The sequence below is a fragment of the Cladosporium halotolerans genome (genome assembly GCF_011745625.1).
Source record: "Cladosporium halotolerans strain TM138-S3 chromosome Unknown Sca14, whole genome shotgun sequence".
Classification (NCBI taxonomy): Eukaryota; Fungi; Ascomycota; class Dothideomycetes; order Cladosporiales; family Cladosporiaceae; genus Cladosporium; species Cladosporium halotolerans.
Window position 1 is genome coordinate 489,799 of NW_027191465.1, and position 13,446 is coordinate 503,244.

The window sequence follows — 13,446 nt, forward strand, 5'->3', positions numbered from 1 at the left end:
ACAATAGCTAGCGACCTGAAGCGCCCAACTTCGCGGCCAAGATAGCGATGTCCGTCCGCGCGCCCTCATCCTCGAGCAGGATTCGCTTCAAGTTGTTCAGCTTCTCCTCGCCGATTTGCGGGTCCGCAGAAAGGATCTGCTGCGCCGAAGGCGTGAACTGCAAGTCGCCCAAGATTTGTGCCGCGAGTGGATTGTGGATGGCGGGCTGTGGCGGGTAGGCAGGCGCCGGTGGGAATCCCTGTGGCGCAGGAGCCTGCTGCTGCTGAGGCATTGGGTATTGCTGCTGTTGTTGATGCGGGTAGGTGGGCGGGGTGTTGGCAGACGGCTGCTGAGGCGAAGGCTGGTATGGGTTTGGTGGCAGCGGGCTATTGGGACCGCCGTATGGACCGGGTGCAGGTGAGAACTGAGGCCCAGAAGACTGCAAGGGAGATCCTTGGGGTCCGGCCACCGAGTTACGCATGTGTTGCGGCAGGTGATGACCGTTCGTGGGCTGCTGCGGCGTTTCTTGTATGGCCTCAGAGTTATGTGAAGGCTGCGCTGTGGCCGGTGTGGGAGTATCGTTAGCACGTGCTACCACGAAAGTGGCCAGGAGGAGACGCTCCTCAATTGGTCGCTTGAGAGTGCAGTGCTCCAGCATCTCGACATGATCGGGAAGCTTGCCGCCGGGCTCAATCGGAATGATGTAGAGATCCTTGACCAGTGAAGGCTTGTCTTTGTTGACGACCGCATATCGTGAGCGTGTGGCAAAGTAGTCAAAGAATTGCTGAAACGCCGCTGCATCGTCATAGGGCGTGAATGCAAGGACGGACACGTCTGAAGAGCTGCTCCACTGCAAACCACACAGGTATTCCTCTGCCTTTTGAATCTGCAATCGGCCGTCGATGTTGAGCTTATCTGGGAGCATCTGCTTCCACGGTATGGTGAGAGCGACATCACGCCCAGCCACGAAGCGCGCGTTGACAGTGGGTTCGCTATCCCCGGAGCTCTGGACAAGTTTGCCGCGCCACACAATGCTGTCTGCACCAGACGGTTCAGCTGGCGCATAGTTGTCATCATCATCTTCGGCTAGCATGCGATCAACATCGGCGTCCTCTTTCGCCCCGTCGGCCGCTTGGTGCTGCACCGAGCTTCGTCTTCTGGGTGGCACTTGCATGGGTCGGGGAGCATTTTGTTGCGTTGGTGATTGCGCGGTCTTTGCCCAAATGCTGTTCACGTCGAACTGTTGGCTTGATGTTCTTCTTCCATGGCCAGAGTCGGACTTCTTGGTATCGACTGTGAGGGGTGTCTGAGCAGGTTGACTAGGTGAGCCTGCTCCCTCACGAGTTGGGCTCATTCCGGCCATTTCAGCGTCTGATACACTGTGCCGTACTGGGCGAGCAACTGGCGCCGAGCTTGTCGATGCAGACTCATCCTCGATCAATTCATCGCCTTTGTGCGTGCGCCTGTACCGCGGGCCAGCGTCCTTTTGGTCGATTGTGGCATGCCTGTCGGCTTCTGCCTTCATGGCCGCCCTTTCCTGTTGCATTTTCTCGCTTGCCATGTCGCTCGACTGCATAGTGGCCATGCTATCGGGCGTCATCGCTCCAGACAGAAGCTCTAGTATCAAGGTCTTGTTTTGCTTCAGGTTTGCATGCAGCATCCTGAACTGAGCAGCGTAATTCTTATTTGCTGGCCCTTCGTGATGCATCTGCAAGGCATACTCAATCTTGGATGCGTAGCGATCACCCAGAGATTTGGTCGTTTGGCCATCGGGTATTCTATACGAGCCGGCCTTCACTTGCTCTGTGATGCTCTCCGCAATGATCTTGCTGAGTGCGACAGCAATATTCTGTCGCTCTTTCGGCAGCTTTTCAATCGAGACCAGTGCCGTGTCTGGGTCCTCAGATGCTGATTTGGCGGTCCCTGACTTGCGACGCTTGTCTTGACGCGCCCCTTTGGTGGGCTTGTCCTCTGCAGGCGCTTCCGAACCTTCCTTGGTTGACACTTCAGACTCTCTCTTGCGCTTGTTACCACTCTCTTTGCTGTCGGGCGCCGGTGTTGGCGTGGGCTTCTGCTCTTCAACAGCGCTCTCCTCTCTGAGATCCCTCTTCAACCAGCCCGGCTTGCCGCTTTTGGACTTGCGGCTGCGGCTCATCTTCTTCTCTTGAGCGTATATTTTGTTTCTGGTCTCCCAAATCTTGTCTCCATTCTTGATTGCTGCAACAGTCTCTTCGTGCTCTTCGGGTCTACACTGCTCGCAGAAGTAGTGTTCGCCAACTTCATCCTCATCCTCCGGCACGCCCATGCATATGTTGTGCTGCCAGACAGAGCAGGCGTCGCAGGAGACAAACGCGCGCTTATCATTCTCGTCGTCATTTCCGCAAATGCAGCGGATCACGTCTTCTTCGTCGTCCTCTTCCTCTTTAACTTGCTGTGAGGCTGCCGCCTTCTTGCTCTGCTTGCCAGCGGCACCTTTTGCAGGCTTGGGCGTGGGCGCTGGCGAGGTAGACGCGTTCTTGTGTTGGCCTTTGGTCGCACGGCCTGAGCGGCGCGGTTCGTCTATTCTGCTGTCAGTATTGGCTCACTGCTGATCCGTCCTCGCGCCTCCAGCCTGCCGGCGGCGATACGCGTACGCGTTCTGGGAGGTGGTGGACGCGATTGATGGGACATGCTCACCTGCCATGGCTGCTGAATCGCACTATGCTCGACTGGATTCTATGGCCGTAGAGATAGTCGCGGGAGTGGGATGCGACGAAGAAACGCGAGGAGTGGAAACAATTTCACACAACAGATCTAGCTAGGCGGGCTTGCGCCGCTTGATGGCAGGGCCGCTAAGGGCACGTCACGATACGGCAGCTACGCCACCGGGTGATTTCTGCCTTCGCGATCACCGTGCGATCCTCCAAAGTCCTACGCGACGATGTTCCACGTCGTCGCTCTCGAGTGTAGGCGGGCGGCGGGGCACGCGACCGTCTCTGCGCACTGCAGCTGACGTCGGCGATCTTATTCTCCAGACCAGGCTCTTCGTGCGCCAGGGAAAGTCGAGTAGATCCGATTGAGCTTCCTGAAGGGTTTTGTCGCGGTGGTGGTGTTTCGCTGGTGGGGACAAGAGGGCGGAAGTCGATAAGGCACAGAACACGCGAAGCGGAGGCACGTCGACTCGAGCTGCGGGACTGCGGATGAGGCCCGAGCGTCTGCTTCTACCCCGGTCGCGGCTTATGAAGAGCATCTTGCATCTGTCATGTGATTTCGCGTTTTGATGTCGTCACGGTAAGGTTCGGGGAAAAAAGATCACACATCAAGTTACAACACAGATCATGGCCTCAGAAGACCCTCGTGCGCTCTTGCGCGCTGCTCGCAAAGAGCGCCGTGTCGTGCATCCTCACGCCTCCTATACGTCAACCGGGAACCTACTCTGCAACCTCTGCGAATGCCCGATCAAGTCAGAAGCTGCATGGGGCACACATTTACATTCTACAGGACACACATTGCGCCTTAGTCGGGAGCAAGATGCGGCTGCGGCGCGCAAAGCAGAGGCTGGAAACGGGAAGAAACGAAAGGCACGCAGTCCGGTAGAAGGAGAAGACTCGGACAGCGAAGAACGCAAACGAGCAAAAGGATCAGTTCCTGGCCAAGCGGCAACAACCAACCAAACGGTCCCTGGTGCGCAGAATGCACCTACGCGCGCACCGGCTGCTGAAACAAAACCGTCCCAGCAGGAGCACGATGCGGCTGAGCTGGACGCTTTAGAGGCTGATCTTGCTGCCATGGAACGGGAAAGCAGGGCGAACGCTGCACGCGAGAGCTTTACCATCTCTGCTCCAGCACAATCTGCGGACGATCTGGCTGCACAAGCGCGGGAAGAGCAATCGACGCAACGCGGGCGACGGGATGCGGAGCTCGAGGAAGAAAGGGAGGATGCAGCGCGAGCGTTGGAGGATGAGTTCGCAGAGATGCAAACTCTCGAAGGTAGGGTCAAGAAGCTTAGGGAGAAAAGGGAACTGCTTAGAGCTGGAAAATTGGAGGAAGCCAACGGAAGCGCAGAAGGAGTTCATGGAGACGGTGCCGGGGACAGTCCGGATCCTGATCGAACAGGAGTGGATGCCAAGAGCAAAGCCGGACACAACGAAGACAACGATGCTGCATACGATGAAGACGATGATGACGATGACGACGACGACGGGTTTGATGACTGGACCTTCGGAGCGCGTTGAGATCAAGTGATATGCGATCCGTGATGGCTTGGCGTATTCAGCGAATCAAGGCTTGTTTGAACCGCCGAGCAATGCTCGAAAACTAGCTTGCACGGGGTTCCGCAGGATACTGGAAAAATACGCTCGTTCATCAAAGGAAGGCGCCTCCAAATGCGGACATAAAGTCATAGTAATCACAGCTTCTAATACAAATTAATCCAGGCTTGACGCAACATCTCTCAAGTTCATTTGTTTCTTCTTAACCTCCAGCTGGATCAAATACTCAAAGCATTTTGAGCACGAGGCGACTTACACACATATAAAATATACACGCCAAAGCGGTAGGGTATCTCGAGCTCAAACGCGACGCGACGCAAAGAAAACGGCTGCGCTTCCAATGCCGATGCAACCAACTCCTACGTATCACATCCGACCCAGGCCCACTTTTGAGCCTTTCCTGACCGAACCTGACAGTGCGGTGTCTCTCAATTGTCCCATATCCATGACGAGTGCACCTTTTTGCAGTGGCTTAATGTGTGTGACGGAGCCTGATTCAGTCGAAGTGACACTGTCGAGCCAGGCTTGTTCGTCTGCTTCTTCAGCCCCTTGATTACCATTCGTGATTGTAGACTCGCTACCAACATCTTCGTTTTTGCCTCGGACAGAATTATACGGCGACAGGTGATTGTTGATTGTCACTGCGTTGGGGTGTAAGACATCGATCATGCTCCTGTGAACGGAGGCGTCAGTCGGTCATATGTTTTGCTAGAGACACGAGACATACTCAGTGGCTTGCATGGTGATCCGGTTCAGCGCTTCCCTTTCCCGCTCCAGCTCTTCCTCGTCTGGCTGTGCTACCTCATCTTCGCCAGCAGCGCCGTATCGGACTGTCTGTCCATCATCCAGCAACGGATCAGACTCGTCAATCTGCTGTTTGAGAGTCAGCTCGTGTCATGTGGGCAATCCCGACTTGTCTAGCACAGAGTGTGACCAACCTCTCGCGAGGGATGACGGTTCAGGCCGAGACAGGAAGCGCAGATGCCCATTGGGGATGCAGGCTTCTTTCTCTACTCGGAAAGGTCGCCCGCATGCATAACGGGTGCAAATCCGCGCTCGAGCTTTTAGTCAGCCAATTGCAAAGGAGTGAAGTGTGAAACTAAAGGAAGGTGGTATGTATTGGCTATGCAGGTTGCCTGACATCACGGTGGTGAAGTCGAGCTTGCATGAACGCATCGTCAGCACCGCGTGTCACGTGATAAACGTTTGTCGGCTGTCTTCAGCCTGTCTTCACCCTCCACGTTGTCCCTCTCTTCCAAGCAAACCTCTCACCACACCATCTCATGTACGCTCGCCTTCACTATCCAATGGCTTTGCGCTTGTTCTTTCCAAACATTAGCGACACAATTGAGCACATGCATGATGTTCGCAGAAATCTTTGGCCCGCATAGAGGGTCCCGAGGTCAAGGCCTTGGACGCGTCTCGTCGCACCATCAAACTCCACTGCATCCCTTCTTTTCCCTTCATCACTGGAAAACTCTGAACATATGCGTTTGGTTTCGAGCTCTGCGCGCCGCTTTTCCGAGCACGTTTTAGTTGCCTAGTTCTTCGAGGTGTGGTGGCCACCACAGGAATGTGAACTGTGCAAGGAACCGTGCGCCGTGGGAGGTTGACTTAGGCTCACATCGCAGCATTCCAGCAAGGGAGGCCGGAGATGTTCGCTAATTTCGCATAACTCCTCGCCTCTGAGAATGGAAACACCACCATCTTCTCTGACTGATCCTTGTAAGTGACGTCTCTCCCGTGCACATGGCGGGTAAAGCACTCTTGAAACCTCGCAATACCCACCATCAGTCACGAAGGAGCGTTGCACATCTCGTACTCGGCTACCCCATTCCGTATGCCGCCTCAGCCTCCCGTCTGTCACAAACCTACCAGCCTCTGCAAGGCAAGCTACTGGATAGTGGCTAGCAGGAAACTTGCACTGGCTATGGCTTGGATGCCCATTTACTTATAGATCGCACAAGCATCCCTAGCCGGTAGCAGAGGATTTTATATCAGACAGTTCCGAATGTCAAGCGCCGAAACCATATGAACACTCATCACAGCTTCAATTATATTCCAGCATCGAGTGGAAACTCATCAGTTTGTGGCGTGTCGCCATGAAGAACTCCACCGCAGTGGCCTTGAGCCTCTGCCTATGTTTCAACATCGCCAACGCCCGCATCCCGCATTCGTACCGACAGCTGCAGGAAAGAAACGATGAGGTCACATCTCATGAGAGCTTCTTAGCCTGGGCCAGTCGGCTTTTCAAGAGGCAAAACGAAGCACAGGGTACAAGTCAGGACGTTTGCCTCCAAGATGAATACTATGTCTTCGTAACGAACAGCTCCTTCGGTGAAAACTTTTGCGAACTTCTCGGGATCGACTACCCCAACCGCACAGTCGTCGTTGATTATACACCTGTGGTGTAGGTATTGGTTTACCTAGCCGCCTTGAAAAACATCTGACATGCCCTAGTACGATGACCGATTTGAGAACTGTCGTCGAGACAGAGACGGACCTTGTGCGCACAACACCGGTCACTGTCGTCACGACTACCGTCACCCCGGAAGGAATAGAAGAGCGCGACGCCCGGATCACTCCAATGCCTCGCAACGCATGGTTCATGGCAAAGAGTGATTATATCAATCTGTTCCGCAGGCAGGCGGAAAATTCGACAGCTCTACCCGAGGATGACAACGAGATCGCGTTATCATTAAGCAGCGCATGCTCGTGTCAAGGCTACGTCGAGACCACAATCACTGAAACATACACCAACTTGCCCAACGTAAGTCTTCCACTAATATCGCTGATCTCGAGGGATGCCATACTAATTCAACCAAGTTCGTCACGCTTTTTGGTTTCGTTCAAACGACAACTACTGTGTTCAGTACACGCGTCGAGCGTGAAATCACGTCCACTGTTACCGTCACAGCTTCTCCGATAACCGCACAGCCTCCATCTGCAACTGGTAATGGCCTAAGCTCGTCATATGTGAACGCCAATTCTTCCGTCATCAAGCCGTCAAGCGCCAGTCAGGGGCTTCCTGTAACTGAAGGGCTCCCCGGTTACAGCAGCTTTTTCGTCCAAACTACCGGAGTACCTCAAGGGACGCCAAGCCTGGATCTACCCACTTCAACTAATGGTACCACGCCCTCCGGCCCGGATCCGACTGCGCCACCATTCACTTGTCCTGAAGACGATGCCGAAATGATCAGTCAAATGCTTGGTAACGAGCGATTTGATTATGACGTCTTTTGCGACACTGACTTGCCAGATGCGCCTGAACTCTCTCCCGAGCTCAAGCTGACATACGACACATTTGCGGAGTGCGTCGCCTCTTGCTCCTATGCGAACGCCCAATTTGATCAACCGGTATGCCAAGGTGTTTCTTACTTTGGAAGGAGTTCAGAGGACGGAAACTGCTTTTTGAAGTCTGCTGCGAACGAAAGCGAGAGCGTGACAACCGACGGCGTTGCCGTTGCCATACTGCGAAGCATTGCTGTCGGCCATGATAACGGAAATGGCACCACCACTGAACTAGTGTCATTCAGCACTGAGACGCCAACTATGGACCCGGCGGAGATGGGGTCGATGATCGCTTCCACGATGGGCAGCAGCGTGTCAACTATGCCCATCATAACACCGCCTCCAGGCCCCATACTCAGTGGTCGTCCAGCGCTCAACGGCGTCACCGCGTATTCAACGTACGTTGCGAACGGAACCACCTTCTCGACCGGCTCAGCCTTTTCTACAAATGTGTCTAGCAATGGGGGCTGGTATTATACCTACTACTCCTCTTTCTCTCTCGCATGGGTCAACTCAGCTACGGTTTATGCAGTTGGTGAGACGGCGGTACCCATCGCGTACAATAGCTCTGGAGTCACTGAGCAGCACGACGGCGCAGATGGTCAGTATAGTGTCCTAAGCTTCAGCAATTACACCGAGATATCGTATGAGCCGGATCAGACAGTCTACAAAACGACCGAGCTGATTGGAAATGACACTTTTGCGGCAAATGGTACAGAGCTCTTTGCAACCACCACCACGAACTACTACACCTACACCGAGGCCTCTAACAACGGCGTTTCTGGTGGAGCTGGTAGTGGCGATGCACGCAATCTCACTTCGACATCAATCTCATCGTTCTCAACGCAGACTGTCATCATCAGTTCGGGGAACATACAAGGCGCCACTGGCAACCAAGCATCCGGCGTCTTTGCGACCCCAGGACCAACGGCCGCAACTACATCAGCATTCAGCACTCAAAGTATCATCCTCAACTCGGGAGCAATCTCAGGTGGAGAAGGAGCCGAGGCCAGCGGAGCCGCCGGTTTTACGGGACCTGCTGGCCCGCTTACATCAACCAGTACCATCAGAACCCAAACAGTCATTCTCAATTCTGGGGCAGCCTCAGGTGCTGTGAGTGGCGTAGGCAGCGGACTTTTTGGCTCAACGGGACCTGCAGGGACTACTACGTCAATCAGTTCTTTCAGCACCCAAACAGTCATAATCAGCTCCGGGGGCTCTCAAGGTGTCGTAGGTGGTGTGGCTAGTGGAGCAGGTGGTTCAACTTTCCCGGAAGGCAGCTCAGTCTCTGTCAGCACGCAGGCCATTCCAATTTCAATTGGCGTTTCTAGCAACGGCGTTTCAGGCGCCACAGGGTTGGCAGGGTCTGGCGTCGTCTCGTCCACAGCCGTACCCGGAGCCCCTCCTTCGGTCACGGATACTCTCGTTGACATTTCCACCGTGCTCACATCTGGAGGCACAGGAGGTGTTTTCAGTACTGCCGCCTCCGGTGCGAACTCGGACGGCGAGACATCCGGGGCGACAAGTACAGCTGCTTCCGGGGCCACCACGCCCTCTCCGACTGGAACATTTACCAACTCCCGAGATCTGAGGAATCGTACTGAATCTGGCAGTACGACGTTGTCGCTGCCTACGTCCATTCAATCTGTTCCGACCGTTCCGAGCCTCAATCAGACAACTTCTCTCGCAACTGGGATCAGTAGCGACGACTTCAGTAATTCGAACAAGCCGCGGACAGGCACAGTGACTACGAGCTTCCCTTCTGGTACGAATCCACTGTCATCTCCGCCGCTCAGCACAGAGTCGCCTTCCAACGTTACTGTCACAGTTGCCACAGGGACGGTTCCCCTCAACCTTACCGTTTCGGAGTTAAGTAGCGCGGACACAGCTAGCTTCAGTAACAGGCCACGCTCCGGTACGTTCAGTACGACCGCCACCAGGCCTCAGTTTGTACCCTTCGTTCAGACTCTGGCGCCGCCTGTCGAGCCTTCAAGCACTGGTGGCAATACATCTTTCGCTACCAGTGGCCAAACTATACCATTGTCTACAAGTCCGCCCTTGAACGTGACATCTCCGCCTTTCCCGACTGCGCCTCCGGCAACCTCTTGTCTATCTTACAACGTCAGCACCACTACCCTATGGATGACAACTACCCTCCTTGGCTGTTTCGAGCAGTGTCCTCCGGGTGGCAATGGTGTCTATGGCTTCAAAAGTGACGGATACGGGAGCGGGCCTCAATCTTTTGGCCCTCCTGTCGGAATCTTTGCCCCATCGCTTGCTGGCAACCCAACACCGGAACCCACACCTACGTCTCCTTCCTCGACGACGGAGAGATAGAGAAATGGCATCTCTCTACGAAGTAACGACTGAGACGTGTTTGCATTCATGATTCGTTGATTACAAGGCGGGCGGCAGACTGTGAGGGACGAATGTTCATGCGTGTCCATGATTCTAGGCTTTTACCGGCGTTCATAGATTCTGCCTAAATCTTAATATGACTTCCAATCCGATTGAGACTCCCACCTGCCAATTTTGGTGCTTGATGATTCTGGAATTTGCCGCTCGCGAGGTCGCTTGAGGGTCGATTATCGTTTTCGAAGTAGTAACCATTAACGTCACATAGCTCAGTGATCAATAACAGACGTTTCGTAATCGCTCACTTCAAATCCTGCTCGGCGTTTGAAACGCTGGGTCTGTTTAGCTCAAGTGAAAGTGGGTGTCGTGGTCGAAGCCCACCTCTGAGCTGTGTTCTTTGGCGCCGGCTTGCAAGCCATCCGACAGCGGATTGGCTGGCTTCACGACTTCAAGCCTCGCTACTGAGCGCGCCGCAATGATGGAATGACGAGTATGTGACAATGAGATAATTCCATAAGTCTGTTATCTGGAACCAACATTACCTGAAACCGGAAGAGCGACCCGAAACACGCCAGCACAAACGCCCCAAATGTCGCACCTGTCAAAAAAGAAACAAGCATTCTGAGGTGGTCCCACTTCGACCGACCTGTGATCGAAACGACTGCCGCTAGTCCAGAGCGACTGGACATCATTCAACCTTTCCAAGCATTCCAGAGGGTGCCCGTCAAGCAGCTGCAGCAGCTCAAGCCATCTCCTCGTCGCTCAACGACGAGCCCCAAAAGCCCTCGAGCGATCGGCCTTCTCGGCCTTGAGCTGGCCAATCTCGTTCTCGAGAGACTTGATGTCGCCGAGAGCCTTCTCAATCGAAGCGCTGTAGCGGCGTGGTTCCCGGCGCCAGCGGTTGTAGTCGTCGATGTGCTTCGCCTTGCGGCGTTCCTTGGCATCGATCTTGAGGCACAGCTTGCACTTCTCCTGGAGGCCGAAGGTTTGGAAAACGAACTTGGAGCCGCAGGTCTCGCCTGTGCGGTATTCGGCTTGGCAGTGCTGACGGAAGTTGCCCCACTTCCAGTCGCTGCACTGGTAGAGGAACTGCTCGTAGAAGCACATGGTTGCTGGTGGCGTCTGGGCGGTCTGTATCAGCTAGTGACCTAGTGACTATCGTGTGGGTTTGGAAGGTCTTCGTACTGGTGATGTGGGGGTGGGCTAATGGTGTGGAGCGAAATCGATTGGAATGTGAGGTCCTGTTGAAATAGGGTTTAGTCAATGGCATTGAACGATGGACGTCGGGCATTGCGGCGTTGGATAAGGTTTGTTTTGACTGGGGGGTGTTGTGATCATAGTTGTGTTTGAGGAGTGATGGGATAAGGGAAGCATACGAGGAAAGGATGTGACGATTGGTCTCTTTGGTCAGAGTTCGTTTGCTTTGAGCTCGAGCTGCTTCTGAAGTGGATGCTGCTGATGATGAGAGAAAGGAAGACGGTTCCTCCTCGATATCCACCCCATATTTATACCCTCTCCATTGACTCTCGATGTTCATGCCAACGCATCGTCGACCCTCAACTCCATTCCGCTCACGCATCGGCCGGGTCCTCCGTCCCTGCCGTTGAGCGATGCCTCGCTTGCATCGAGCCAACAGGACGCGGCGGAGACGACGGTACCCTCCGTTTTGAGCTAGAGTACCATCTACCGCAGATGCAATGCCACCCGAGCGTCGTCGGCCATGCCTAGCCTGCACCTTCAATATTGATCCTGGCAGGATCATCGTCGTCGTGGCTGCGTCTCCGCCTATTCTTGCTAGCTCGGAGCATGTGTGCTGATGTACGTGTCTCCTCTCTTCACTCCACCGGGCCAATTTAGCTTCCAGGCTTGAGTTCGGTGGTGTACCGGTGGTGGAGGTATATCGTGGTAGAGGTGAAGTGAAGCTCAAGTCACGTGCCGTCCCGGTGCTGCGTATGCACGGGTCATGTATCTTGCTCAAAGCAGTGTATGCTATTGGGCATCCCGGAGGCTCGTTCTGTGCCTCAAGATATTGTTAGAGAGCCATTGACACCAACGGCTTCGGCCAATCAGCAGCAATGGCCCTCGATGACGGGAGCCGTTGGCCTGAGGCAGGCGGCCTCATGTGACGGCACGTTGCCGTTTCAATCTCGACCAGTGTTAGATAACACTTACGCGAGGCCGCGGCGAGATGCGTCCGACTTTCCCGCAGAAATTGATGCGAGTCGCGTATAGTTTCGATCGTTGCCTCATCGATATGGCCGAGGAATGCAGAGTTACTCCCGAGTCCACGGCAGGGATGGACACGGCCGGAGCATCCTTGCCATGAGCTGATGACACTATCGCGATGTACAGCGTGGTTGACGTTGCCCGCCAGTAATCGTGTTCGATGAGATGCATTAGCAGGCATGTCAGACCACCAGGAGGGTCGAGAGGGTATGCTCGTGCAGACGGGACGCGTGGGATTGCCCGCCCTTGATGCTCATGTGACCGTCTCCCGCCTCTTCGCTACTGCAGCACGCCGTGGAAGGGTCGAATCGACCACTGGTTTGCCCGCATGGCATGCAAGAGTGGTTAGGTTGGACGGGGATACGAACGGGCCCTAGGGAGGGACGCAGCCTGGGCAAGCCTCTTGCGGCAGGATGCTACTCGTCTCGATAGCATGACTGCGCTAGATTCGACCAGGCTTTCTCCGCTCTGTGACGTGGCAGACGTAGTATGGTGGGTTGGGAAAAGCCTAATTGTGCGTTGAAATGAGAGAGGGTCAGCACCGCGGCCCTCGAAGTATGAGTACATACCGAAAAGTCCACCTTAGCTCCAAGGCTTTGCCAATGACGCCTTCTGCTCACCGGTCTCTCATTGAGCCTTACTATTTGGCTCTGAGCAGCTTCTGGAAGGTTTCATAACGTTTGGAGGAGCTTGGTTGTCAAACAATGAGTCGCGGCAAACGGCTTCGCAACAAAACAACATATATGCATGGTACTTTGCCCTAGCGACCCAGACAGGTTTGAGATCGGCCGCCCTAGGCAAACCAGCTGCATCCCTCGGCCATTTCGAAGGCAAACACCGCAAGAATTGGGCATTGAGACTGGCCCGCCTAAATTGCGGTGCATATCTGGTTTCAAGGAGGCTGGGAGGTTCGTGCACTGACGTCTGCACGAGCGCAGCATCAGCAGGCGCGGTGGCTGCGATTAGTCGCCTGGAGCGTCATGGCTGCGCATCAAAGGCCGCTGACCACGATGGCATGACATTAGCACCTGAGATAGGCAGTTGGGAGCGCCGGACGGTGTCTCTGCGTTCCGTGGTGGCCGTAATGTGCCCATGGAGTAGAGAATCTCGTTTCAGCTGACGTCGAAATTTACCTTCTGCAAGTGCGTGGCCAGCACCAAAGCTCGGTCATGTGAATGTAAGGCGACGCTGGGGCACAAGCGACGGAGCAAGGGCCGCCCGTTCACACATCGACCGCTCGTCTGCTGAGAGCGAAGAGCTGCGAGGCGGCGGAGCCACATTCGGGGGGGCTCATTGGTGCGCTGGCATGGGCGTCTGCAGCCGAAGAAGCCTAGTCTCATGGAAG

The 13,446-nt window shown here is 54.8% G+C and overlaps 5 protein-coding genes across 5 annotated transcripts; 2 read left to right on the forward strand and 3 right to left on the reverse strand.

Annotated features, from left to right (window-relative positions):
- Positions 1-7: 7 nt before the first annotated feature.
- Positions 8-3,094, reverse strand: WHR41_05325 (uncharacterized protein; the record flags this gene model as incomplete). Its single annotated transcript, XM_069373930.1, has 2 exons — positions 2,656-3,094; positions 8-2,538 (listed from the first exon to the last, which is right to left on the reverse strand). The coding sequence occupies exons 1-2, from the start codon at positions 2,660-2,662 to the stop codon at positions 8-10; spliced, it is 2,538 nt and encodes an 845-aa protein (XP_069229689.1). The 5' UTR covers positions 2,663-3,094.
- Positions 3,095-3,296: 202 nt separating this feature from the next.
- On the forward strand, positions 3,297-4,193 carry WHR41_05326 (uncharacterized protein; the record flags this gene model as incomplete). The annotated part of the gene is made up of 1 exon (XM_069373931.1): positions 3,297-4,193. One exon carries the CDS (start codon positions 3,297-3,299, stop codon positions 4,191-4,193), a length of 897 nt encoding a protein of 298 aa, XP_069229690.1.
- Positions 4,194-4,396: 203 nt separating this feature from the next.
- On the reverse strand, positions 4,397-5,388 carry WHR41_05327 (uncharacterized protein). The gene is made up of 3 exons (XM_069373932.1): positions 5,168-5,388; positions 4,957-5,102; positions 4,397-4,902 (listed from the first exon to the last, which is right to left on the reverse strand). The coding sequence occupies exons 1-3, from the start codon at positions 5,216-5,218 to the stop codon at positions 4,596-4,598; spliced, it is 504 nt and encodes a 167-aa protein (XP_069229691.1). The 5' UTR covers positions 5,219-5,388; the 3' UTR covers positions 4,397-4,595.
- A 943-nt stretch (positions 5,389-6,331) lies between these two features.
- Positions 6,332-9,857, forward strand: WHR41_05328 (uncharacterized protein; the record flags this gene model as incomplete). The annotated part of the gene is made up of 3 exons (XM_069373933.1): positions 6,332-6,639; positions 6,690-6,999; positions 7,056-9,857. 3 exons carry the CDS (start codon positions 6,332-6,334, stop codon positions 9,855-9,857), a joined length of 3,420 nt encoding a protein of 1,139 aa, XP_069229686.1.
- Positions 9,858-10,637: 780 nt separating this feature from the next.
- WHR41_05329 (uncharacterized protein) lies at positions 10,638-10,982 on the reverse strand (the record flags this gene model as incomplete). The annotated part of the gene is made up of 1 exon (XM_069373934.1): positions 10,638-10,982. One exon carries the CDS (start codon positions 10,980-10,982, stop codon positions 10,638-10,640), a length of 345 nt encoding a protein of 114 aa, XP_069229687.1.
- Positions 10,983-13,446: the final 2,464 nt, after the last annotated feature.

Excerpts from the sequence above, each read along its gene's own strand:
- WHR41_05327 (XM_069373932.1), bottom strand. The coding sequence starts at position 5,218 with ATGGGCATCTGCGCTTCCTGTCTCGGCCTGAACCGTCATCCCTCGCGA. Across the intron at positions 5,103-5,167 it reads ACCGTCATCCCTCGCGAGAG|CAGATTGACGAGTCTGATCC; the intron begins GTTGGTCACACT and ends ACTCTCAAACAG. Across the intron at positions 4,903-4,956 it reads ATCACCATGCAAGCCACTGA|GAGCATGATCGATGTCTTAC; the intron begins GTATGTCTCGTG and ends CTCCGTTCACAG.